Source organism: Microcebus murinus, chromosome 17, assembly GCF_040939455.1.
Source record: "Microcebus murinus isolate Inina chromosome 17, M.murinus_Inina_mat1.0, whole genome shotgun sequence".
NCBI classification, from domain to species: Eukaryota; Metazoa; Chordata; class Mammalia; order Primates; family Cheirogaleidae; genus Microcebus; species Microcebus murinus.
In genome coordinates, this window is record NC_134120.1 from 49,930,001 (window position 1) to 49,955,584 (window position 25,584).

The window sequence follows — 25,584 nt, forward strand, 5'->3', positions numbered from 1 at the left end:
CTTAGAAGCAGGAGTCTATCTAGTTAACAAGGTGCAGTGTTCACCTAGGACCTGGTTGAGGTAAATAGATGGAATCTTGTGTCCTGTGTCTAGGTCCTTGACTTGATGACCTGCTTAATACTCTAGCACTTTTAGGATTAGTTACTGCTTTGGTTTCTCCAATGATGTCTGTCCTGTACTTCTGTCCTTCAAGCATCTTTAACATCTACAACCTCATCTGTCAATTCCTTACTGACAAATTTACCCCCACCCTCCCGGTAGACCATTGATGCCAGGTGCTTGCTGCAGCTGAACACATGGCATATTCTCTGTAGCATTTCCCTGGACCTCCTGTCTGATCCCTCAGTGGTCTACTGAGTGACCACTTCCCCACACCACGCCCTCTCTGTTTTCACCAACCCTCCTGCAGTTACTGGCTCATGGCCACTGCTGGTCTGACGGCACCCACCTGGCTGATGGTGCTCATGGCTCGCATGTAGCTCTCATTCCTGGAGCGGAACTTTGGTGACGTGAGCAAGCCTGCAGGGTCAAGGCCATCGAGGCTTCGGTTGATGGAGACTTCACTCACTGCCCTCAGGTAGCTATGACTTCGGATCTGGAGTTTGGGTGAATGCTCATTGGAGATCCTGGAAGAGAAGAAGGGAAGAGGTACATTTAGTCAGATTCCAAAATGCAGGCAGGAATACCACATGTCACTAGGTATCATTTATATGGCACCCTAAATACTAGGGCAAATATTAATAATATAGATGACTTTCTATGATTGCTAAACTTGCCCATGGTGTCTCAGAAGAAAAAAATCTTTTGACAGGAAATCATCAAGGTCTGAAGACATTAGAGAGCAATTAAGATTCTCTTCAACCATGAAGAGAATAATTTCTCCATTCACATTTTCCTAGGCATCCTAGGGAGGGAGATAACCACAGCAACTGTTCTGTCCTAGAATTCTGATGTGTGTAATTTGTAAGGTTTTCCTTTGTACACATTTTCCCCTAGGGCCATCCTTTTGTTTATAGACTCTCTAGTAATAGCAAGTGGCTCTATATCTATATCTGTATCAGTATCAATATTTCTATCTATCCACCAATTTCTCCTCCTTCTCTTCTGCAGCCCTTCTCTCCCTCCCTTTCTTCCTTCCCTCCTTTCTTTCTCATCTATCTAATCTTTAACTCTCTCCCATAGTTGAGATTGAACTTAGTGAACAAAACATAAAATGCACACATCTTTCAATCTTGATATGTAAACACAAGTCTTTACACACTTGGTACTCTTTGGATTTATTCCAAGATGCACTGTAAAATTATAAAAATAGGAAATGCTCACTGCAAAAAGCCAAGCTATACAGAAGTGCACATTGCAGAAAGTAGGCTTCCTTCTCTCCCATTATTCCTGCCTCCGGAATTCCACACCCCTAAAGGAACTACTCATGGCAGTTTGGTGTGTGTTCCTCCTCACTCTTTGTGTACATTTATAAACAACTTAATTTTAGCAATTTTCTTTTTAGATTTTTGTTTGTTTGAAGCAATTTTTTTTTTTTTTTTGAGACAGAGTCTCCCTTAATTGCCCAGGCTAGAGTGAGTGCCCTGGCATCAGCCTCGCTCACAGCAACCTCAAACTCCTGGGCTCAAGCAATCCTCCTGCCTCAGCCTCCCCAGTAGCTGGGACTACAGGCATGCACCACCATGCCCAGCTTAATTTTTTCTATATATATCAGATGGCCAATTAATTTCTTTCTATTTATAGTAGAGATGGGGTCTCACTCTTGCTCAGGGTGGTTTCGAACTCCTGACCTTGAGCCATCCGCCCGCCTCAGCCTCCCAGAGTGCTAGGATTACAGGCGTGAACCACCGTGTCCGGCCTGTTTGGAGCAATTTTTAAAGTCTATAATTTTTAAAGTTTGTTTTCACATAGGATCAGAGGGATTTCTAAAATTTTATTAAAATTTAAAAACTTAAATTTTATTAAACTTCTTTCATCTTGTCTATAACATTGCTTGCAATTAAAAAAATTAAAGTTGGTAGGGAAAAAGATGTATGTCCAATATAGCTGCTATTATCTATCATTATTCTAGATATCTTAGCCAGTGAAATTAAAAAATAAAAAAAGAAATTGAGAATATAAATATTGCATTAGAAGAGATGAATTTTGAATATTTATAGGTTATATAATGAATTATATGTAAGATAAAGAAAATCAACAGAAAAATCATGAGAACTAATAAGGGAGACCCTCAAGATAGCTGGATACAAGGCAAAAATACAGAAATTAACAGCTTTTCTATATACTCTCACCACCAAATTAAATTTTAATTAAAAAAACCCATTTAAAATGGCAAAACAGAAACTAAATAGAAATAATAAAAAAGAAATGCACCAGAATTTTATGAAGAAAATGATACTACTTTATGGAAGGCAGTAAACAAGTCCAAAATAAATGCAAAAATCCCTAATAATTTTCCTGAATGAAAATACTCAATTTTGTAAAAAATTAAAATTTCCCCTAAATTAATATATAAATTTAATGCAATTGCAATAAAACATCCATGGAATTTTTTATTTGAATCTTACAACTCATTTCAAATTTCATATGAAGTTCATAGCAGCATTATTAATAAGAGACAAGAGGTGGAAACAACCAGATATCTACCAACTAATGAATAGACAAATAAATGTGGAGCTACACAATGAAATATTTTTGGGCTATAAAAAGGAATGAAGTACTCATACATACTACAACATGGATGAACATTGAAAACATCATGCTAAGTGAAAGAAGCCACGTATTACAAAAGACCACATATTACATGATTCCACTTATATGAAATTTCCAGAGTAGGCAAATCTATAAAGACAGAGAACACATTAGTGGTTGCCTAGAGTTTGGTGGGGAAGGGACAGGAAGATCGTGGCATTGGGGGTGACATCTAAACGGTATAGAGCAGGAATGGGAAACCTTTTCATGTTGGAAGGTTGCATTAATTTAGCTGTAATCAAATAAGGCCACATTCAAGAAACTTCAATTAGATATACTTAAAAATGTATATTATTTTGTAAAAATCTAACTACTATGTACTTAATAATTTCAAAAAATGAAAACTATTGATTTTGAAGTTAACTAAACTTTGAATGACTTTGTTGTGTCTGCTTTTTGTTGGAAAGCATTTGAATATTTGGTTGCAGCATGGAGGGACCCACTTTCAGGTGATCGTCTGGATGGGTGTCAGTCATTTGTGACCTTAAGGGTGTCTTGATTTGGGTTGGGTAGGAGAAGGTAGATTCACGATAATAAGTGGTTGAAAAGCAAGAAAGCATTTTTGGGGCATGTTGCCAAAGGCATGAGTATTCCACTGTATTTTCCCATATTTCAACTGGATCTTTCTCAGCACCAAACAATGACTTTAAAATGTCATCTACTGAGAGCTCAATCAATTCCATCTGTAGTTCTTTACATGCATTGCTGATATCAAGAGGTGAGGGTGAAATGCTAATTTGAGAGTGATGTCATGATTCTCAAAGTCAGTGAACCTTTCATTGTGTTCTCCCATTAAAATATCTATAACACCTGTGTATTCTTCAAATGATTTGCATGTATCATTCTGCTCATCAATGACCTTTGTTAATTGGGGACAATGTTCATTTGAACTTTCCTTTTGAAGAAGAAGTGTTTTGAAAAGAATAGCTTTCTTCAAAACGCTTGGATGTTTCTGGCCACATATTGTACATAGACTTAGTTTTACTTTGCAAAGAAATATTCAAGTTTTTTGATTTGACATGATATCACACAGAAAAGTTGCATTCGTATAGAAATCTTCTTTCAATAATTCACATTGCTGATTCTTTTCTTCATAAAATTTAACTATCTGTTCTTGCAGAGATAATATTTTGGCTAACACCTGTCCCTGCAATAGCTAACACACTTTAGAATGATACAAGAAATCCACACTAAATACCTCATCATTCAACTTTAGCATGTTATGAAACTGATGATGCCGTGTTGCATTTGTATGAATATAGTTAACAATACCTATAACTTGTTGCAAAGTGTCACTTAAAATAGTAGTTTTAGCACAGAGATTTTACTGATAAAAGATACAATGAAAAGAAATGAGAGAATCTGGATCTGTTAATACTTTTTTTTATCTGTGCAATAAACCCTTCATGTTTTCCTGTTATGGAAGGTGCATCATCTGTACATATACTCACTAAATTTACCCAATTCTGTCCAACTTCATGACATTCATCTTGAAAGTTGTGGAAGATATCTATTCCCCATGTTCTGTTCACAGGAGTGCCCAAAGTGAGTAACTCTTCATAGCAAAGAAAATCTTCTGTTATGACCGTAATGAAGTATAAAACCTGTGCCGAGTCAGTATCAGTTGATTCATTCAAAGAGTTTGAATAATATACATTTGCTTTTTCAAATATTGCATAAAATTGTTCTGTTAAGTTGAATGCTAATTCATGCTGCCAATCAGTTATGGTTCTCCTTGAACAAGACAGTTGTTTGTACTTTGAAACCTTATTGGGATCTAAGCATCCTACAACTTCAACAATGCATTCCTTCACAATTTCTACATCACTGAATGGCTTCCTTTTCTCCCCAAGTATATAAGCTACTTTATAATTTGCTTCAGCGGCATTATTTCCAGGTCTTATTTCTGCTTGAAAGAACTGTCTTTGTTTTTGCTTTTGATCTTTTAATTTCTGTAATACAACAATCTGTGCCTATCCCTTTAATTTAAAATATTTGTGGCCCTTATCAGTGTTATAATGCTGATGAACACTGAATTTTTTTAAGGTTGATATTGTATCAACAAAGTATCACAAAGCAAGCAAATCATCTTATCTGTAGCAGAAACAAGATAATATTGCAATTCCCAATCCTCATTAAAAAATCTGTTTTCTTCCTTCAGCCTTCTCTTGATCTTCTTTGACATGATGAGCTATTAACCAGATAGAATTAAAAAATCCTGTCCAGATGTGCAATTATTCACAAATTCCACTTCAAATAGAAACACAGTGCACCGCTGTCAAAAGCTGATTAAAGATTGTCATTCTTGACTCCGGTAAACTCTCACTAACCAGCCTTGTGCAGTAGTGGTGCCAGTCAGGCCGAGGAAGTTAGAACTAAATCATGAGCAAAGCAGCCATCAATTTAGCCCTTATAGCTTACTAATGTTCGAATTGTGCCAGTAAATCTAAGAAGATTATGTCATTGAGACTTATTTTATTGTTTGGTATTTTAAATATGTTCATTTAAAAAATAAAATATAAATATAAAAGATAAACAAAATATATTAATAAAAATAAAAGGATTTGTTCTGCAAAATTTGGATTCAGCCAAAGGCTGCACTTAAGGACTTAGAAGATCATATGTGGCCTTAAGGTTGCAGGCTCCCTACCTCTGGTATAAAGTTTCTTTTGGGGGTGATAAATGTCCTAAAATTCTTTGTGGTGGCAGTTGCACAACTGTGAATATGTTAAAAACCACTGAATTGTATATTTGAAATGGATGAATTGTATAGCATGTATATTACATTTCAATTTCAATTAAGTTCTTATAAAAATCACACCAAGCCTTGAAGATTTCCTTATAAAGAAAGTTTATTTTTGATTTTTATCTTTTTTCTTTTCTTGGTATAAATGTATGGGTTATGAGTGCAATTTTGTTACCTGCATAGATTGTGTAGTGGTGAAGTCAGGACTTTAGTGTATCCACCCCCTGAGTAATGTACATTGTACCCATTAAGTGATTTCTGATCACCCACCCCTCACCAGGCCCCTTCTCCCTTCCAAGTCTCTACTGCCTATCATGCCACTTTCCATATTCATGTGGACACATGCAAAAGGAGTTTAGAGGATGAACTAAAGTAGGCAAAATTAGCGAAGGAAAACCGGTCAATCTGGTTGCAATAAGGACTGAGTCAAGTATCAGTAGTACTTGAGAGGAACAGACAGATCTGAGAATCCACATGAAAATTAAATGTGGATGACAAGTTAGAAGGGGGGGTCTAAGAACAGCCAGGGGGAAATAAAAGTATGTAAAAAAACAAGGGGAGGAATGCCCTTTATCAGAGCACAACTACAATTTATAGCTACAGTGATGAAAAAGAGTAATGTTAGGAATGGACAAATCAGTGGAATAAAATAGGGACTCCAGAAAGAGAACTGGGTATACATTTTAACTTAGTATATTACAAAGATGGCAGTTCAAATAGGTGGGGAAGAAATCAAGTATTTAATAATGGAGTTTGACTATTTGTGCATCATTTGGGGAAAAATGGATTCCTACCATGTATATAGGTTGAAAATAATAATATTTAAAAAATGTGAAGTTCTCTAATATGATATAGAAAATTATATTTTACAATTTCAATTTATATACCTAAAAATTTTAAAAAGAAATTTATTGGAATTTTATTGAAAACATAACAACTATTAATATATAATCTTATGAAAGGCGATAGAGAAAGTCTGAAGAAATGCAAAGGAAAATGGTGGGGAAAGATTTTTAGAAGCATGAGGTTAAATCCACAAGCCATAAAGATTAACAAAATAGAAGTATATAAAAATTTAAAACTTTTTGGTTTGCCAAAGACACTGTCAACAATGTTAAGAAAAATAGTCATTGAGGGGGAGAATATATTTGCAACACTGCACACCAAAAAGGTCCACATCCATAATATAATATCTAAAGTGGACTTTAAAATGAATAAAAAATAATGCAACCAACATAATAAAAAATGGATGAAAACCATAATGAGGTGATCACAGAAAAACAAATACATAAATTCACAAGAAAATGAATTTTACATGTCGCCAACCATATGACAAGGTGCTCACTAGCATTAATAATTAGAAAAATGTTGATAAAAAATACATTTACATATCGCATCCATGCACATTCTCCATGTTCAGGTAGTAAAGATATTCCCGATATTTCAAATGTTCTCTTAGTGGCAATATATAAAATTGCATCTATTCTTAAAGCTTGCATAGAATTACCTAAATATAGTAGCCAAAAAAGATAGTCTCAATAGCACCAAGCCCTGAGAATGTGAGTAGCAACCACTTTCTGCAATTCCACTGAGGGAGGAACCAAATTAAAAGAAAATCTAGAATATAGCATCAAAAGTAAATCTCTTATGTTTTTTACTATTACAAAAGAGAAACTTCTAGAAATGTGCCCTATAGATCTTTCCAATAATTGTCAAACACATAAATACTTCTGCCAGGTCAAGGAAATATTTTCCTGTGTTATGTGCTATTATGGTGATTTACACTGTTATTTTATAATACCCATGCCAAAAATGCCAGCCAACAAACAAACTGGAAAATTCATTTTCTTTTTAAGTGTTTTTTTTTTTTTTTTTTTTTTAAGAGAGCCCTAGCTTGAAGCATTATAACCTAAAGTTCACTTCCCCTTAGAACTTGAGACTTGATGACAAATGTGTTTCTTTGGCTATTTTGCAACCTGACCCAGAGCAATGATACTGCCAACATAAATGATGATGCTATTCCAAATGGTTATCAGGGCAGCAATGGGGGAGGCTATTTCATAAATGGAGTATATTCCAAAGTAGAAGTGAAAGTCCAATATTTTGAAAAATGAGTGTCTGCTGGCTGAGATGGGGAAATGAGGCATCATTGCAACAATCCTTCACTTGTTATGAAATAAGGCAAATCCCCAAATTTCAAGTGAAAAATCATTCAGAAGGAATTGAATAATTCTTTGGTGAGTCATTCCTGATAAAACAATGCATACATAAATAACATACTAAATATAAGGAAATGAACATTTTTATCTTGTCCACTTGGAGAGCAGAGCCACAGCTATCGATATAGAGGGTACAGCATGTACATGTGCCCCAATGCAGAAATGCTCAGTAAAGAAACACCAGAATAGTGTATTGATTACTTTCTCTTCATCTCAGAAGAAAGTTGATACGCTCAAAAGAAAGGGAGTGTTCATATTCAAAAATGTTGTTAGCTCACTCATGTTAAATTATTTTTCAATGTCGGTTCAATTAGATGACATTCATCTTTTTCCACTTTTCTCCCTAAATTCCTTATGCTAAGTTCACTTTCCCTAGCTTATCAGAACTGAGGTGAGATGGTGGCCTTGTTGCCATGTGAGTCCCATTCATCGTCATGTCCCAAATGGCAACCAAAGGCGGGAAGGCCTTAGGTGACTGTGAGGCAGCCACACAAACCAGCTTGGCCCAGTGTATCAGCAAGGTTGCCATCGCAAAGAAGAGAAAATGCAGCAATATTCAAGCCACAAAGTTTTAAACCAATGTCTCAGAAGAGAAAATGATTAACTTGGTAACATATTTATTCCTAAAAATAAAACTTCAGATGGTTGGGATTCCATCCCTCTTGCCAGAAAGAAATGCTTCAAGATTGCAGATAACTGAGTCTAGTGGGGGAATCTCTGGAGGTGATGGGCTATCTGACTGATCCTTCTGCGCCCTCATTTTTGTTCTTTCCACTGTGTCTTGACTCTGACTTATAAAATATTAAAACATAAGCTTATTCCACAGGATCCAGAGGAAACATTTTTTTTTCTCCTTTTATTTCATCATATTATGGGGGTACAAATATTGTTAGGGTTACATATATTGTCCCTGCCACCCCTACCCCCCGCCCCCCCCATGCCAGAGCTTCAAGTGTGTCCAACCCCCAGGTGGTGAGCACGGCACCCATTATGTAAGTATACACCCTTCCCCTCCTCCTGTCTGCCCACCACCCGGTGACAGTTTTTTGTTATTGACATTTTGGCTACATTGTATATCTTTGCCTCTCCCTAAGAAGGGTTAGGGGTATGCCCTTCTTCCCCTACAATGCCCGCCACAGAGGAAACATTTAATGGCCTCAGGAGGTTAATCCAATTTTTATCTATTTTTGAAAATGAAAGTATGTGGCCTTGGTCATGATCCTTTTACCAAATCATTCTCATAAACATCCATGACTTAAACTGAGAGGCTTCCATGTGGAAGATGGTACTTAGTAGGTGACAGTTCTCAGTTACTAGTTATAGGGAAGCCAATGCAGGGTGTTTTATTTGTCAATCTGCTTTGGTAAAACTGAGTACAGTTTTCTTCTCGGCCTCATGTGTTTGTAGTCCTTACACAAGAATTACCTTCATTAAAGTTGTTTACTTTGGCAGGTGCCTCTCGAGTAATTTCTCCTTTATAATAACACTTGACATTTATTTATTTTTATTATTTATTTATTTTATTATGTATATATATTTATTTCAGAATATTAGGAGGGTACAAATGTTTTGATTATGTAAATTGTTTTGTACTGTTTGAGTCAAAGTTATAGATGTGTCCACCACCCAGACAGTGTGCATTGTACATGTTAGGTGTGAATTTACCCATCCCTTCTTTCCCCCTCCCACCTGCTTGATTTCCAATTAATGTTATTTCCATATGTTCACATAGGTGTAGATTGATTAGTTCCAATTTAATGGTGAGTGGATGTGGTGTCTTGCTCTTGCCCATGCTGGTCTTGAACTCCTGGCCTCATGCAATCCTCCGCCTCAGCCTCCCAAAGTGCTAGGCTTACAGGTGTGAGCTACCATGCACAGCCCTATAGTGTTTTTTTATACTTCTCTGTTACACACTTTCCCCCTTGTTGTAGTCTTGTTTGGTTTCTTTAGTCTGTGTACTCTTTAGATTTCTGAGCTCTTAGAAGCAAAATCAGTATTTCATTCATTTTGTTATACACTGGTACATTGGCAATTAATTTTTTAAAAATGATTAATAATAATAGCCAATACTTACTTGAGTGTTTCTGTTATGCTAGGCACTGTATTTGAATCATCTCATGAAATGGATGAATGAATGGATAAATAAATGAGGAGGGTAACTCAATTGATCATCGATCTAGACCTAAAATAGTTTGCTTAAAATTTTTTTTTCACTTATAAAGACCTCATGAATTACTTTAAAAAAGCTCTATTGTGATATAATTCACATATGGCACCATAGTCATCTTTTTAGAGTGCACTTCAGTGGTTTTTATTTAATAATATATTCATAGAATTGTGTAACCATAACTACTAACTAATTTTAGAACATTTTTATCACCCTCCCAAACCATCCTATACCCATTAGTAGTCATTCTCCATTCCTCCCTTCCCTTAATCCCTGGAAACTACTAATCTACCTTTTTCTCTATGCCATTACCTGTTCTGGATACTTCATGTACGTGGAATCATACAATCTGTGGCCTTTGCATTTGACTTCTTTCACTTAGCATGATATTTTCTTTTCTTTGTTTTTTTTAAGATGGGGTCTCATTCTGTTACCCATGTTGGACAGCAGTGGCATGATTATAGCTCACTGCAACCTTGAACTACTGGGCTCAAGTGATCCTCTCAGCTCAGCCTCCCTAGTAGCTGGGACTACAGGTGTGGGCCACCATGCCTAGCTCTAGCGTATTTTTAAGGTTCATCCATGTTGTAGCATGTGTCACTACTTCATTATTATTTATTTATTTATTTTGAGACAGAGTCTCGCTCTGCTGCCTGGGCTAGAGTGCCGTGGCATCAGCCTAGCTCACAGCAACCTCAAACTCCTGGGCTCAAGCGATCCTCCTGCCTCAGCCTCCCGAGTAGCTGTGACTACAGGCATGTGCCACCGTGCCCGGCTAATTTTTTCTATGTATTTTAGTTGGCCAATTAATTTCTTTCTATTTTTAGTAGAGACAGGGTCTCATTCTTGCTCAGGCTGGTTTCAAACTCCTGACCTTGAGCAATCCTCCCACCTCGGCCTCCCAGAGTGCTAGGATAACAGCCATGAGCCACCGCATCCGGCCTACTTCATTATTTTTTACAGCTGAATGATATTTCATTGTATGAAAATATTCTCCAATTTGTCCATTCATCAGTTAATGAGCAGTTGGTTTGTTTCTATTTTTTGGTCCTTGTGAATAATGCTGTTATATACAATCATGTACAAGTTTTGTGACAGCACATAAAAGCTTTATACGAAAACATTATTCGTGATAAATAAGCAAGAAACTTTACATAGTGGGTGGGACTTCTGGAATGGCAGAGTGGAATTAAATTAATATATTGGCAACACTAGCCAAATGAACTATTTCTGAACTCAAGAAACCAAAAACAGAGAACAAAAGAAAAATCATTTATTCAAGAAAAATTACTGATTTCAGATAAAAAACAATGAGGTCTGTGGTGATTTAAGTGGTGATTTAACTGATTTCCGGTTCCCCTGCTCCTAGCTCCATGACATAGTAGCCACGAACAGATGGCAGCCTCACAGCCAACATCCCTTTTGGAGCTCTGTTGAAATCACCATCTCCAGTGAACAGTTAATACTTTTACTGGTCTCATAGTTTCCTCTCGAAGTCCCATTCCCAGGGCCTCAGTGCTATTTGAGTTGCCTGGGAGCTCTGTTCTGTGGAAAAACCATATCCTTAGGCTGTTACTGAAAAAAGTGGCAACTGCCTGAAATTGTTAACATCTTAGCTATTTAAGGCTGTGATTTCAGTTGGAGAAAACAAGAACTTGGCCCCAAATTTAAAATAAAGACCCAGGGAACTTGTTGTCTATACAGGATATGGAAAAGTTCTGATACATTGCTGTGGATCTAGAAGACTTCATGCATGCACAGGTACATATGCATGTGCAGGAAATACCTAGGAAGACAAAGGGCCTTGGTCCCTTACCTGTGGCTGACCTCGAGACCCTGTATAAGCAGGCAGTAAAAGCTAAGGTTGACTTGTAAGTTGCCTGAAATTTGGAAGTTTGCCTCCATAGACAGATGCCCTTGACAAGGTGGGAGACTTCTTGGCTTAAGGTGTTTAAGGACATATTCTGACTAATCATTGGATGATCACTAAACTCTGATGATCCCAGGGTGAATCCAAGGAAGCCAGGCTTAAAAATGCAATTGTCCCTCAATATTCGTGGGGTACTGGTTCCAGAACCCTGGAACCCCTGCAGATTGGTACCCCTGCAGATACCAAAACCTATGGATGCCCAGGTCTCATATAAAATGGCATAGTGTCTGCATATAGCCTACGTACATCCTCCTGCATACTATAAATGATGTCTAGATGACTATAATACCTAAAACAATTGACCCTTGAACAACACAGGTTTGAACTGTGCAGGTCCACTTACATGCAGATTTTTTTTCAATAAATATATTGAAAATCCCTTGCTGATTCTTTATTCTAAAAAAAAAAAATTAAAAAAAAATATATTGAAAAATTTATGGGGAGTTTGCAACAATTTTAAAAAACTCACAAACTGAGTAGCCTGTGAATATCAAAAAAATCAAGAAAATGTTAAATATATCATGATATATGTAGATACTAGTCTATTTTATCATTTACTGCCATACAATATACACAAATCTATTATAAAAAGTTAAAATTTATTAGAACTTATGCACACAAACACAGACCATACATGGTGCCATTCATAGTTGAGAGAAGTGTAAACAAACATAGATGTAGTATTAAATCATACCTGCATAAAATTAACTGTAGTACATACTGTTCTACTGTAATAATTTCATAGCCACCTCCTATTGCTCTTGTGGCGAGCTCAAGTGTTGTGAGTATCCACTTAAAATGCCGTGTGATGCTAATCACTCCTGTGTGAGCAATTCATCTCTCCAGTAAATTGTGTATCACTGTAAAAAGTGATCTCTCACAGTTCTCGCATATTTTCATCATGTTTAGTGCAATACCGCAAACCTTGAATAACACCAGGGGACCCATGTGAAGTCCCACTAGTGATGCTGGAAGTGCTCAAAAGAAGCAGAGAAAAGTCACGACCCTGTAAGAAAACAGTTGAACTGCCTGATAAGTTCTGTAGATTGAGGTCTGCAGCTATGGTTGCCTATGGTTACCATTTCAGACAGTCGATTCATCTTGTAAACAAATGATGCAAACTTATGGTATTGATAAGTACAGTACTGTAAATGTATTTTCTCTTTCTTATGATTTTCTTAATAACATGTTCTTTTCTTTAGCTTACTTATTTTAAGAATACAGTATATAATACATTTAATATACAGAATATGTATTTATCAATGTTTATGTTACTGGTAAGGCTTCTGGTAAAAAGTAGGCTATTAGTAGTTAAGTTTTGGGGGAGTCAAAGTGCAAGGGGGCAGCATCTCTAACCCTCATGTTGTTCATAAGTCAATTGTACAATGTAAATGCTATGAAAATAGTTGTTATATTGTATTTTTAAAAATTTTTTGTTATTTTTGCTTTCCAAATATTTTTGAGTGGTGGTTGATTGAATACATGGATGTGGAACCTGCAGATATGGAGGGCAAAATTTAAAAGCAAGAATTAGAAAGAAAAAGCAGAGGAGTCAGTGGCTATATATTGCAGAGAACAGAATCTAAAGAAGTAGCCCTGGAAAAGTAAAAATATAAAAATAAAAAGCAGTCAGGCAAAAAACCCCAAACAAACCCAAAGGAAAAAAAAATAAAAACAAAATAATAGAGATAGAAATTTGGAGATTAAGGAAGTCAAAGAAAGAAATTAGCCTGACACTAAAAATATATAGAAAAAAAATTAGCTGGGCATGGTGGCGCATGCCTGTAGTCCCAGCTACTTGGAGGCTGAGGCAGGAGGATGGCTTACGCCCAGGAGTTTGAGGTTGCTGTGAGGTAGGCTGACGCCATGGCACTCTAGCCTGGGCAACAGAGTGAGATTCTGTCTAAAAAAAAAAAATGTTCTTGAGGGGACCCAGATGTTGGACTTAATAGATAAAGACTTTAAATAAGTTACTATAAATATGCCCAAAGAAATGAAGAAATCTATGTATAAAGATTTCAAGGTAGATTTGACAACTATGTATTACCAAATAGAGAATTTTAATAACTAGATACAATTAAAAAAAATCAAATATAAATGCTGGAGTCAAAATTAATAATGGCTATTTTCTGATGTGAACTAAATAACTAAGTAACAAATGCAGTAAGTGAATGAATAAATTCTCATTACTAACTATTAATAACTAAAATAAATAATTCATTTGAGAGGTTCAATAGCAGATTTGAGCTGGCAGAAGAATCAGTAAACTTGAATACAGTTCAAAAAAGATCATGGAGTCTGAAGAGCAGAAAGAAAAATAAAGAAGAAAAATGAAGAGAGCCATAAAGACTTGTTGGATACCATCAACCACACCAATATACATGTATGGGAGTCTCAGAAGGAGAGGAGAAAAAGAAAGAGTAGAAAATATGTTTGAAGAAACAATCATCAAAAACTTTCCAAATTTGATAAAAACCTTAAACTGCATATTCAAGAAGGTTAACAAACTCTAATTATGATAAATTCCATGAGATCCACATCTAGCCATAACCTAGTAAAACTGTTGGAAGTCACAAACAAAGAGGAAATCTTGAAAGCAGAAATAGAAAACTGACTCATCACATACAAATAATCTTTAATAAGATTAACAATTGCCTTCTTATCATAAACCATGGAAGCCAGAGGCAGTAAGATGAAATATTCAAAATACTGAAAGAAACAAAATTGTCAACCAAGAGGTCTATATCCCATAGAATTATTTTTCAAAAAAGAAGGAAAAATTAAGACATTTTCAGATAAAGACAGAGAATTCATCACCAGCAGGTCTGCCCTGCAAGAAGTACTAAAGTGAGTTCATTAGGATCAAAAGAAAGCACACTAGTTAGTAATTTAGATCCACATAGAGAAATTAAGAGCACTGGTAAAATAATTCTATAGGTAAATATATAAATATGAAAAATACAAATGTATTTTTTAAAACTCTTTTCTTCATATAGCTTATTTAAGTGAGAAATGTATAAATAATAATTTCAAAATTTTGATGATATTTATAAGTATGAAGATGCAATTTGTATGATAATAAAAGCACAAAAGGGTGGTGGTGAAACGAGCTATATTGGAGCAAAGTTTCTACTTACTATCAAAATTAAATTAACATTAATCTGAAATAGATTATTTTAAGTAAAGAACCATACTGTAATTTTTAGAGCAACCATTATGAAAATGATTTTAAAGTATATAGTAAAGAAAACCAACAAAGGAATTTAAATGGTACACTAGAAAAAATATGCAACATGGAAGAAAGCAATAATAGTAGAACAGAGGAGCAAAGGAGACATAAGACACATAGAAAACATAGAATAAAAAGGAAAATCTAAATCCTACCATATAAATAATTATATTAAATGTAAATGGATTAAACACTCCAATCAAAATACAAAGGTTGTAAGAGTGGATGAAAAATAGGCTGCAACAATAAGAGGTACACTTTCAATTCAAAACCACAAATAGGTTGAAAGTAAAAGTATTTCAAAATTTATAGCATGAAAACAAAAACTAAAAGAGAACTGGAGTGGCTATACTAATATCAGATATCAAATATACTTTAGGATCAAAAAAATGTTATTAGAGACACAAGGGACATTTTATAACACAACAGTATAAATCCATCAGTAGAAATGTTATTATAAACACATATGAACCTAACAATAAAGTCTCAAAATATATGAAGCAAAAATTGACAGGATTAAAGATAGATATGAATAACTTAACAACAGTAGTTAGATACTTCAGTACTTGACTGTTAGTAGTGGATAACACAATTAGACAGAAAATCAGCAAGGAGGTAAAAGGCCTAAACAACACTATCAACCAACTAGACTGAACAGACATCTATAGAACACTTCACTAAACAAAATCAGAATACACATCCTTTTCAAGTACACATAAAACAGCTCTTGGATAGACCACATTTTAGGCCATAAAACAAGCCAGAATGCAGCCAGGCGCGGTAGCTCACGCCTGTAATCCTAGCACTCTGGGAGGCTGAGGCGGGCAGATTGCTCGAGGTCAGGAGTTCGAAACCAGCCTGAGAAAGAGCAAGACCCCATCTCTACTATAAATAGAAAGAAATTAATTGGCCAACTAATATATATATATAAAATTAGCCGGGCATGGTGGTGCATGCCTGTAGTCCCAGCTACTCGGGAGGCTGAGGCAGAAGGATTGCTTGAGCCCAGGAGTTTGAGGTTGCTGTGAGCTAGGCTGATGCCACGGCACTCACTCTAGCCTGGTCAACAAGTGAGACTCTGTCTCAAAAAAAAAAACAAAAACAAAAACAAAAAAAAACCCAAGCCAGAATGAATTTAAAAGGATTGAATTATACCAAATATGTTCTCTAATTACAGTAGAACTAAATTGGAAATCAATGACAAAACAAAAGGAAATCCTGGAGCTCCACAACTGTTTAGAAATTAAACCACACATTTTTAAAAACCATGAGTCAAAGAAGTTATAAGGAAAGTAGAAAGTATTTTCAAGTGGATAAAGATAAAAACCCAACAAAAATTTATGGGATACAGTTAAAGTAGTATTGTAGGGAAATTAATAGCTTTAAATATTTATATTAGAAAAAAAAGAAATGATATCAAATTCATAATCTAAGCTTTTACTTTAACAATCTTAAAAAAAGAAGAGCAATTTAAACCTAATGTGAGCAAAAGGAAGAATACAATAGCTATTAGAGTGGAAATAAATGAAATAAAAAACAAAAGAACAAGGCCGGGCGCTGTGGCTCACGCCTGTAATCCTAGCTCTTGGGAGGCCGAGGCGGGCGGATTGCTCAAGGTCAGGAGTTCAAAACCAGCCTGAGCAAGAGCGAGACCCTGTCTCTACTATAAATAGAAAGAAATTAATTGGCCAACTGATATATATATATAAAAAATTAGCCGGGCATAGTGGCACATGCCTGTAGTCCCAGCTACTCGGGAGGCTGAGGCAGAAGGATCACTCGAGCCCAGGAGTTTGAGGTTGCTGTGAGCTAGGCTGACGCCACGGCACTCACTCTAGCCTGGACAACAAAGTGAGACTCTGTCTCAAAAAAAAAACAACAAAAAAAAAAAAACAAAAAAAAAAACAAAAAAAAAAACCAAAAGAACAACAAATTAGTTGTTTTTGAACAAAAAAGTTGGTTCTTTGAAAAAAAATCAACACTTTAGCTAAATCAAAAAGGAAAAAAGGAGTAGAAATAGATGATCAAAATTAGAAATAAAAGAGTAAACATTATGACTGACTTGTCAGAAATTAAAAGGATTATAACTGAGCTTAGATGAAATAGTCACATATCTAGAAAAACAAAATGACCAAAACTGACTCAAGAAGAAAGAGAAAATCTCAATAGATCTACAACAGATAAAGAAATTGAATTGGTAATAAAAAGTCTTCCCACAAAGAAAAGCTCAGGCCCAGATAGTTTCACTGGTGGATTAAGTCAAACCTTTAAAGGAATAAATAAAACCAATATTTCACAAACTCTTTCAGAAAATAGAGGAGGAAGAAATATTTCCATACTCAATCGATAAAGCTAGTATTACCCTGATACCGAAGTCAGACAAAGATACTGTGAGGAAAGAAAACTACAGACTAATAGTTCTCATTAATATAGATACAAACCCCTTTCCAAAACAATAGAAAACCAAACCCAACAAAATCTAAAAAGGATTACACATGATGTGATGACCCCAAGTTAGATAATATTTCAAGACTATAAGGTTGATTTCACATGCAAAAATCAATTACTGTAATATACCACATTATAGGAATAAAAGACAAACACATGATCATCTCAACAGATGCATTTGACAAAATCCAACAGCCATTCATGATAAAGACTGAATAAGCTTGAAACAGTAGGGAACTTTGTTAATCTGATGAAAGAAATCTACTAAAAACCTACAAGTAATACCATACTTCATGGTGGAAGACTGAAGGCATTCCCTATGAGACTGAGAGAAAAGCAATGACTGCTCTTGTTACTTCATTTCAACATCATTACTGGAGTTTCTAGCCAGTGCAATCAGGCAAGAAAAAGAAATAAAAGAAATTTTATACAACAGTGTATACAGTGTATGTATTCAATACTGACCAATGAAATCTGGACACTGGACATTAAGTCTTGGCTTTGTCATTAACTATTTAAATGACTTTGGAAAAAAATCACTTTAAGTCCTTGGGATTCAGTTTTCTAATCTATAAACGAGAGAGCTATAATAATGGTGGCTTCAGCTTATAGTAACTTTTTTGATGATATTGATCATTATTGGCCAAAAAATATTTACAGAATATAGTAAAATTGCAGATGCATGACTTTCTTTTATTTGTTCCAGATATTTGTGTTGCCAGTCACATAGCATCCTTCTTCAAACTCTACTCCTTTTGCAACACTGCACTGTTCCTTAAACATTAATTTTCCTTCAGCTTCTTAGGAGGGTAACTTCATAAAGGGTCCATTACACCAACCAATTAGCCCATCAGAAGAGCATGGCTTACACACAGGGGCAACTTCTGAAGTTTAAGATGAAAACTGAAGGAACAAGACCTATATATCCCTATTCTTTGTTGTTGTTCCTCCACAGATGACTGACATGGGGGACAAGTGTCAGCATGATGTCTGGGAGACATTGCAATTGTCAAGAGCTGTAGGCTTTGCTATCTCCTAGAAGCGCAGAGTTCAGGGTGGGGTGAATGAAAAGGAATTGAGAGAATAATCTTGAGGATTCATTTGGTGCTGCAACTTTTTATTTGCTCCATCAACTTCACTCTGAAGGAAAAAAAGACTGATTTGATTGGGGATTTCTGGCTGTTCAACTGGAGGCATTATTGGAGAGCCAGAGGCTCACGATGTACAAAGCCATGTGCTAGAAGCTCGGAAAATTCGTTTTGGTTATAAAGTGGACTTTGTCCAAAATGAAGGTGCAGCCCTTTCCATAATAATTTATCAGATATAGAAATTATTAACATAAAAGGCAATTCTTCCAGTGTGCCAATATGTTTATCCATCATATATAGACTCTAGTGACACTTGGAATTCAAATATTCTTTCCTCAGATTTTCTAGGTTATGCAACATTAGACTTAAAGCAATAACAAATAAATGCCAACTATTTATAACGCTTGGGCTAGATGTTACGAAGGACATGTGATTCCTACCCTCGAGAACTTCGCAGTCTCCAGGTCGAGACAAACATGCAGAACTGACTTCAAGATAATTTGCATTAAGCTTCTAACAGATGTTCAAGAAAGCAACAGTAAGAGGACAGAAAAAGAAGTGACTCATTCGGAGTGGAGGCATCAGGACAGCTTTGGAGAAAAGGTGGCTTTGAGTCAGACCCTGAGTGGTAAGACTGTCACGAGGTAAAGGGAGCCAGACAGAGGCATTCCAGACCCAGGTAACAAAAGCATGGGGGTAGAAAGTGCAGGGCCATGGCCGGATGCTGGGCACATAGTGCTGCACCTGCTCTGCTTGGAGGCCTTTGAAGTCGGTTATTAATATAATTGAGGGTCAGTCTCCCCCGTCAAGCCGCGGGCTTCCTGAGGGCAGCGACCACTGCTGGGGTCATGGGAATGCATCGTTGTGTCCCCCAAACTCAGCACATGTCCGACACAGAGTAGACCTGCTATATTTGATGTATAGGTAAGGGGAGGGATGGCAGGTATGAAGACTGGGTAAGACATTGCAACAGGAGGCCCTGTGAGACTGATGAGGGCCTGAGAGAATCAGGGACCGTGGAGGGAAGACCAGAGAGGCGGAGCAGCGCTGACTCAGGGAACAGGGCAGCAGAGCTCTGTTCTTGGGTGATGGGAGGCAGGTGGCGACACCTTCATCTGTCATGTATAATAGAATATAGTCAGGCCCAGGGGAATTTGTTTCTCTCCTTGGGAACAGTGAGGAAATAACCTTTCTTAATACTTAAATGTGCCCAGCAGGGTTTTATTGCTATTGTTGGCTGACGGAGCACAGGCTGTACATAAATAATTGTTTCCAAAGAGCCCCGAGCAGGAATTCCGCGGTGCTGGGAGGCCTGTGTGAGCGCGGCGCAGGCACGTTTGGGCAAATCACTGCCCAGCACCGAACAGCAGCTAGAGCTGAGTGGGGCTCCTTCCCGTCTTTCTCCTGCTCTCCTGCTCAGGGGACTGGTTTTATAAAAACAATGCTCACACACTGCCTCAAAACAACTCTTGCAGTTATCTCCATGTTAGTTTGCTTAGGACCAAGTTGATCATCAATTAATTAAAACAATGCCGAGAGAAATGGCATTTGCTGTGTGGGGGTGGTTGCCTTTAGCACGAATAGGTTCACAGCGGTGGCTTGTTCTGGGGACCCGGCTCTGCGATCCGATGACCCTTGGTCAGTCAGTTCTGGTCTCTCTGGCCACATTTTCCTCTTTTTTTGTAATAAAGATAACAATACCAACCTTATGATGCTGTCAGAATTTACTACATAATAAGTATTTCTCTCTTTCTCCCGCTTGCTCACTCTCTCTCCTTCTCTCTCATTGTGGCAAAATCCACATAATATGAAATCCACCATTTTAAGTGTACAGTCCAGTGGCATTAAGCACATTCACATTATTATGAGATTATCACCGGCATCCCTCTCCAGAAACTTATCATCATCCCAGACTGAAACTCTGTATCCGTTAAACTCTAACTCCCCATTCCCCCTTCCCCAGCCACCGGCAATCACAATTCTACCTTCTGCCTCTATGAATGGGGCCACTCTAGGACCTTATATAAGTGGAATCATACACAATTGTCCTTTCAAGACTGACTTATTTCACTTATCATAATGTCTTCAAGGGTCATCCACATTGTAGACTGAGACAGCATGTCCTTCCTTCAAGGCTGAACAACATTCTGTTGAACACACACACACCACAGCTGGTTTATCCATTCAGCTGTGGTTGACCCTTGAGTTGCTTCCAGCTTTGGCTATTGTAAGCAATGCTGCTACAAACAGGAGTGTTTAAATATCTGTTTGAGCTCCTGCTTTCAGTTCTTTTGAGTATATACCTGGAAGTAGGAATCTCTCTTTAACAGAGGTGCTTTATCTTTTCCATTTCATTTCTTAGCAACTTTGCTACCAACAAATTTGGGGGCCAACATAATGAAAACAAACCATCACTTTTTTCCCTCCTGAGGAAGCACTCTATTAATAATTTATCATAACTTTTAAGGATGTTAAATAATGTCATAGTACTTCAGAGACTCACTAATATTGCCATGGCTAAAAATAGAAAAATGATAGTTCTACTAAGAGTATTATACTGGAAAACAGTACTATAATTAAAGCTTGATATAGTATTGTTGAGAATAAATTATATTGCATGATTAGGACATCCAGAAAAACAATTCCATAAGCAGTTACAGATTGCCAAAAGATTGTTGACAATAGTGTCACTTTATGAATCAGTAAAAAAGAAATAATTTATTGTGAAGAAAGGTATGGTGACAATTTCAAATGTGGGCTGAGAGGTGCCAAATCCAGCTTGGCCATTATGGTCTGCTGGGATGTAGCCTAAGAGAGCTTTGGATTATGTGGTCAATAACCATGCTATTCGCTTCTGCTAAGCTCCATTTGGACAACTTTTAGACCTTTTTCATATCAAGTGATGTTAAGTCATTCCAAGTTTTGACTATTTGCTTCTATTAACTTGAAACAAAAGGCTGATCTTGTCACCCTCATGTAACACATGCACTATATCACCCATTCTGGCCACTTATGTGTATCAGCAAATGTGATTACAAAAGCAAAAATAACAAAACGACAATTTAGTGTTATATAGTCTTGTGCATTTAAATACGTTACCTAGTATCTTATTCATCACACCAACACGATGGATTATGATAACAATTGTGAAGTATTGTTATCCCTATTTTACAGATGAGGAAACTGAGATGGACAAGTTTGTAAACCAAAAATTGAAAGCTAGATCTCACTTCTGTCGTCTTAATCACGGTACTTTCCCATAAGCATGTCATCTATTTCCTCACCCAATCATTGAGAAATGATTGACTAGAATGGGGCAAAGCAGTGATCTTTTGAGTTGGCTTAGTCCATTAATAATTCAGTCTTTACTAGGAGGCTGTTTAACAAACATAGGAATATATGTTCCTATTACCCAGTCCTCATTTGCTTATTTTAATTTTTTCTTACAAGCTTATTGTGATTCACTGTTTTAAATGTTACCTTAAATGCACTTACATTCCTCTACCTTAATTGCAATTACATCCCTGTTTCAATCATGCCAAAGAAGGAACTAGACAGAAAATCAACAAGGATATAGAAGAACTCAACAACTTCATCAACAAATAGAATCAAATAGGTATTAGAGAACACTCTACCTAAGAACAAGAGAAATTCATTCTTTCCAAGTGCCCATGGATCATATACCAAGACAGGCCATATTTAGAGTCATAAAAAAACTGCCTCAACAAATTTAACAGGATTGAAATAATACACAGTGTGTTCTCTAACCACAATGGAATCAAATGATAAATCAATAACAGAAAGATGACAAGAACATTTCTAAACATGTGGAAGTTAAACAACACAAAAATAAACCATGGATCAAAGAGGAAGTCTCAAGGGAAATAAATACATTGAACTAAAGAGAAATTAAAATATAACATTAAAATTCGTCTTTGCTAAAGCCATACTAAGAGGGAAATGTATAGCACTAAATGTATGCATTAGAAAAGGAGTCAAATGTCAATAATTAAGCTTTTTCCTCACGAGCCTAGAAAAAGAAAACCAGAGTAAACTCAAAATGAGCAAAAAAAAAAAAAAATCAAATTTTTGAAGAGTCAAAGATCTGGTTCTTTGAAAAAATCAATAAAATGTACAATCCTCTTGAAAGCTTGACAAATAATAAGAGAGAAAAGACACAAATTACCAATATCAGGAATAAAATAGGGAGTATCACTATAGATTTTATAGCTATAAAGGGATTCTATGAGCAACTCTACACACATAAATTTGACAATTTACATGAAACAAACCAGTTCCTTAAAAACCACAAATTATTAAAAGTCACCTAATTTTAAACAGATAATAGGCCTGAAATTCTTAAGGATATTAAATTTATAATTTTAAATTTTGAAAAAAGAAATATCCAGTCTAGATGGTTTCACAGGAGAATTCTACCAACTCTTTAAAGAAAAAATAAAACCAATTATATAATATTTTCTAGAAAATAGAAGAGGAGTAAACACTTCCTAATTCACTTTAAGAAGCTAGTATTACCCTAATACTAAAAGGAGGAAAAAAAAGTACAAAAAAAGAGAACTACAGACCTCATGAATAAAGACAAAAAGTTCTTAACAAAACATTGGCAAGTAGATTCAGCAATAGATACAAAGAATTATACATCATGACCAATTGGATTTATTCCACTTGAATGGGATGTTTCATTTGCAGGGAAATGCAGTATTTAAAAATCAGTCAATATAATATACCATATTAACTGTTGAAAGAAAAACATGATATGACTATATCAATTGTTGCAGAAAATACATTTGGCAAAATTGAACATTCATTCATGATAAAAAAAAAAACCTCTCAGAAGAATAGAAATAAAAGGAGACATCCTCAATTTGATAAAGTACATTGTTAAAAAATCTACAGCTCACATTATACTTAATGGTGAAAGACTAAATGTTTTCCCCCTAAGATCATGAACAAGGCAAGGATGTCCACTCTCATCACTTGTGTTCAAAAGTGCTGGAAGTTCTAGCCAGTGCAGTAAGAAAATAAAAGGCATAGGAGGCTGGAAAGCAAGAAATAAAACTGTCCCTGTTTGCAGATGACATGATTCCCTACATAGGAAATCAGAAAAATTTTAGAAAAAAACCTCCTGGAATTAATAAATGCAAAGTCACAGGATATAAGGACAACATACAAAAATAAATTGTATGCAGCAATGAAAACATGGTTGCAGAAATTTAATACAGAATACCTTTTACAATCACTTTAAAAATGAAATACTTAGGTGTAAATGTAGTAAAATATGTTCAGAGCCTGTGAGCTGAAAACGATGTAACAATGATGAAAGAAATTAAAGAAGATTTAAATAAATGGAGATACATATCCCATATGTTTATGGGTTGGAATAATCAACACAGTAGAAATGTTAATTCTCCCCAAATTGACATGCAGGTTTAATGCAATCCTTATCAAAATCCCATAAAGAGTTTTATAGATATAGAGAAGATTAATCTAAAATTTGAATATAAAGTTGAAGGAACAAGAATAGCTAAAACAATTTTGAAAGAGAAGAATAAAGTGAGAAGATTCACTCTATTTTATTCTATCTACAGTAATACAGATAGTGTGGTATTGGTGGGAGGATAGGCACCTAGATCAATGAAATAAAATGGAGAGAATCCAGAGTATACAAACACAAAGAATCTTAACTGATTATCAACAAAAGTGCAAAAGCAATTCAATGAAGAAAACATAGCCATTTCAATAAATGGTGCAGGAGTAATTATACATCCATAAGCAAAAAAAAAAAAAAAAAAAAAAGAGAGAAAGAAAAAAAAAAAAAAGAAGAGCTTTGATCTAAGTCTCATACCTTATACAAAAATTAACTCAAAATGGATCATGGGTTTAAATGCTTAAATGTAAAATACATAAAACTTTTAGAAAAAGTATTGAAGAAAATCTTTGGGATTCTGAGCTAGACAAAGAGTTATCAGGACTTGACACTAAAAGAATGACCTAAAGGTCAGATGCAGTGGTTCATATCTGTAATCCTAGCACTTTGGGAGGCTGAGGTGGGAGGATCGCTTGAGCCCAGGAGTTCATAGCTGCAGGAGCTGTGATCACACCACTGTACTCTAGCCTAGGCAACAGAACAAGGTCTTCCAAAAATAAAAAAAGAATGACCTAAGCCAGGCAAGGTAGTGGGTGCATGACTATAGTCCCAGCTACTTGGAAGTCTAAGGCAGATGGATCACTTGAGCCAGGAGTTTGAGGCTAGCCCCAGCTTGGGCAATATAGTGAGATCTCATTTAAAAGAAATGATTCATAAAAGGAAAACTTGATAAACTGGGCTTAATCAAAATTAGAAACTTTAGCTCTGTGAAAGACTCTATTAAGAAGATGAAAAGATCTGCTAGAAATTGAGAGAAGATATTTGAAAATCACCTATCTGACAAAGGACTACTATCTGGTATACATAAAGCACTCTCAAAACTCAAGAGTGAAAAGCAAACAATCCAATTAGAAAATGGGCAAAGCCATAAAGAGACATTTCACAAATAAGCTCATGAGAAGCTGTTCAACATTACTAGCCATTATTAGGCAAGTGCTAATTAAATCCAACAATGAGACGGCACTGCATACCTACCAGAATGGCTAAAGTAAAAAATGACAACAACAGCAGTTGGTGAGGATTCAGAGGGATGGGATCACTCACACATTGCTGGCGGGAATGTAAAATGCTACAACTGCTCTGTAAAACAGTTTGACAGCTTTTCAAAAACCTAAGCATGCAACTACTACATGACCCAATAATTACACTCCTAAGAATTTATCTTAGAGAAATGAAGCCTATGGTCACCCAGAAACCTTTACAGGAATGTTTCTAGCAGTTTCATTCATAATAGCCCTAAATTGGAAACAACTCAGATATACCTTAATGGGTGAGTGGGTACGCACACTGTGATGCATCTGTACCACGCAATGCTTCTTGGGAACAGCCTGGATGAAT

General features: G+C 36.0%; 1 protein-coding gene across 23 annotated transcripts in view; it reads right to left on the reverse strand.

The window, feature by feature from the left end:
* The window catches only part of DLGAP1 (DLG associated protein 1), an 882,341-nt gene that overhangs the window by 208,922 nt on the left and 647,835 nt on the right, over window positions 1–25,584 (reverse strand). For all 23 annotated transcript variants that reach the window (XM_075993630.1, XM_012745939.3, XM_075993623.1 and 20 more), the window contains one exon: window positions 449–626. In XM_075993630.1, coding sequence (XP_075849745.1) covers window positions 449–626 — 178 coding nt within the window. The remainder of the gene's footprint in view (window positions 1–448; window positions 627–25,584) is intronic.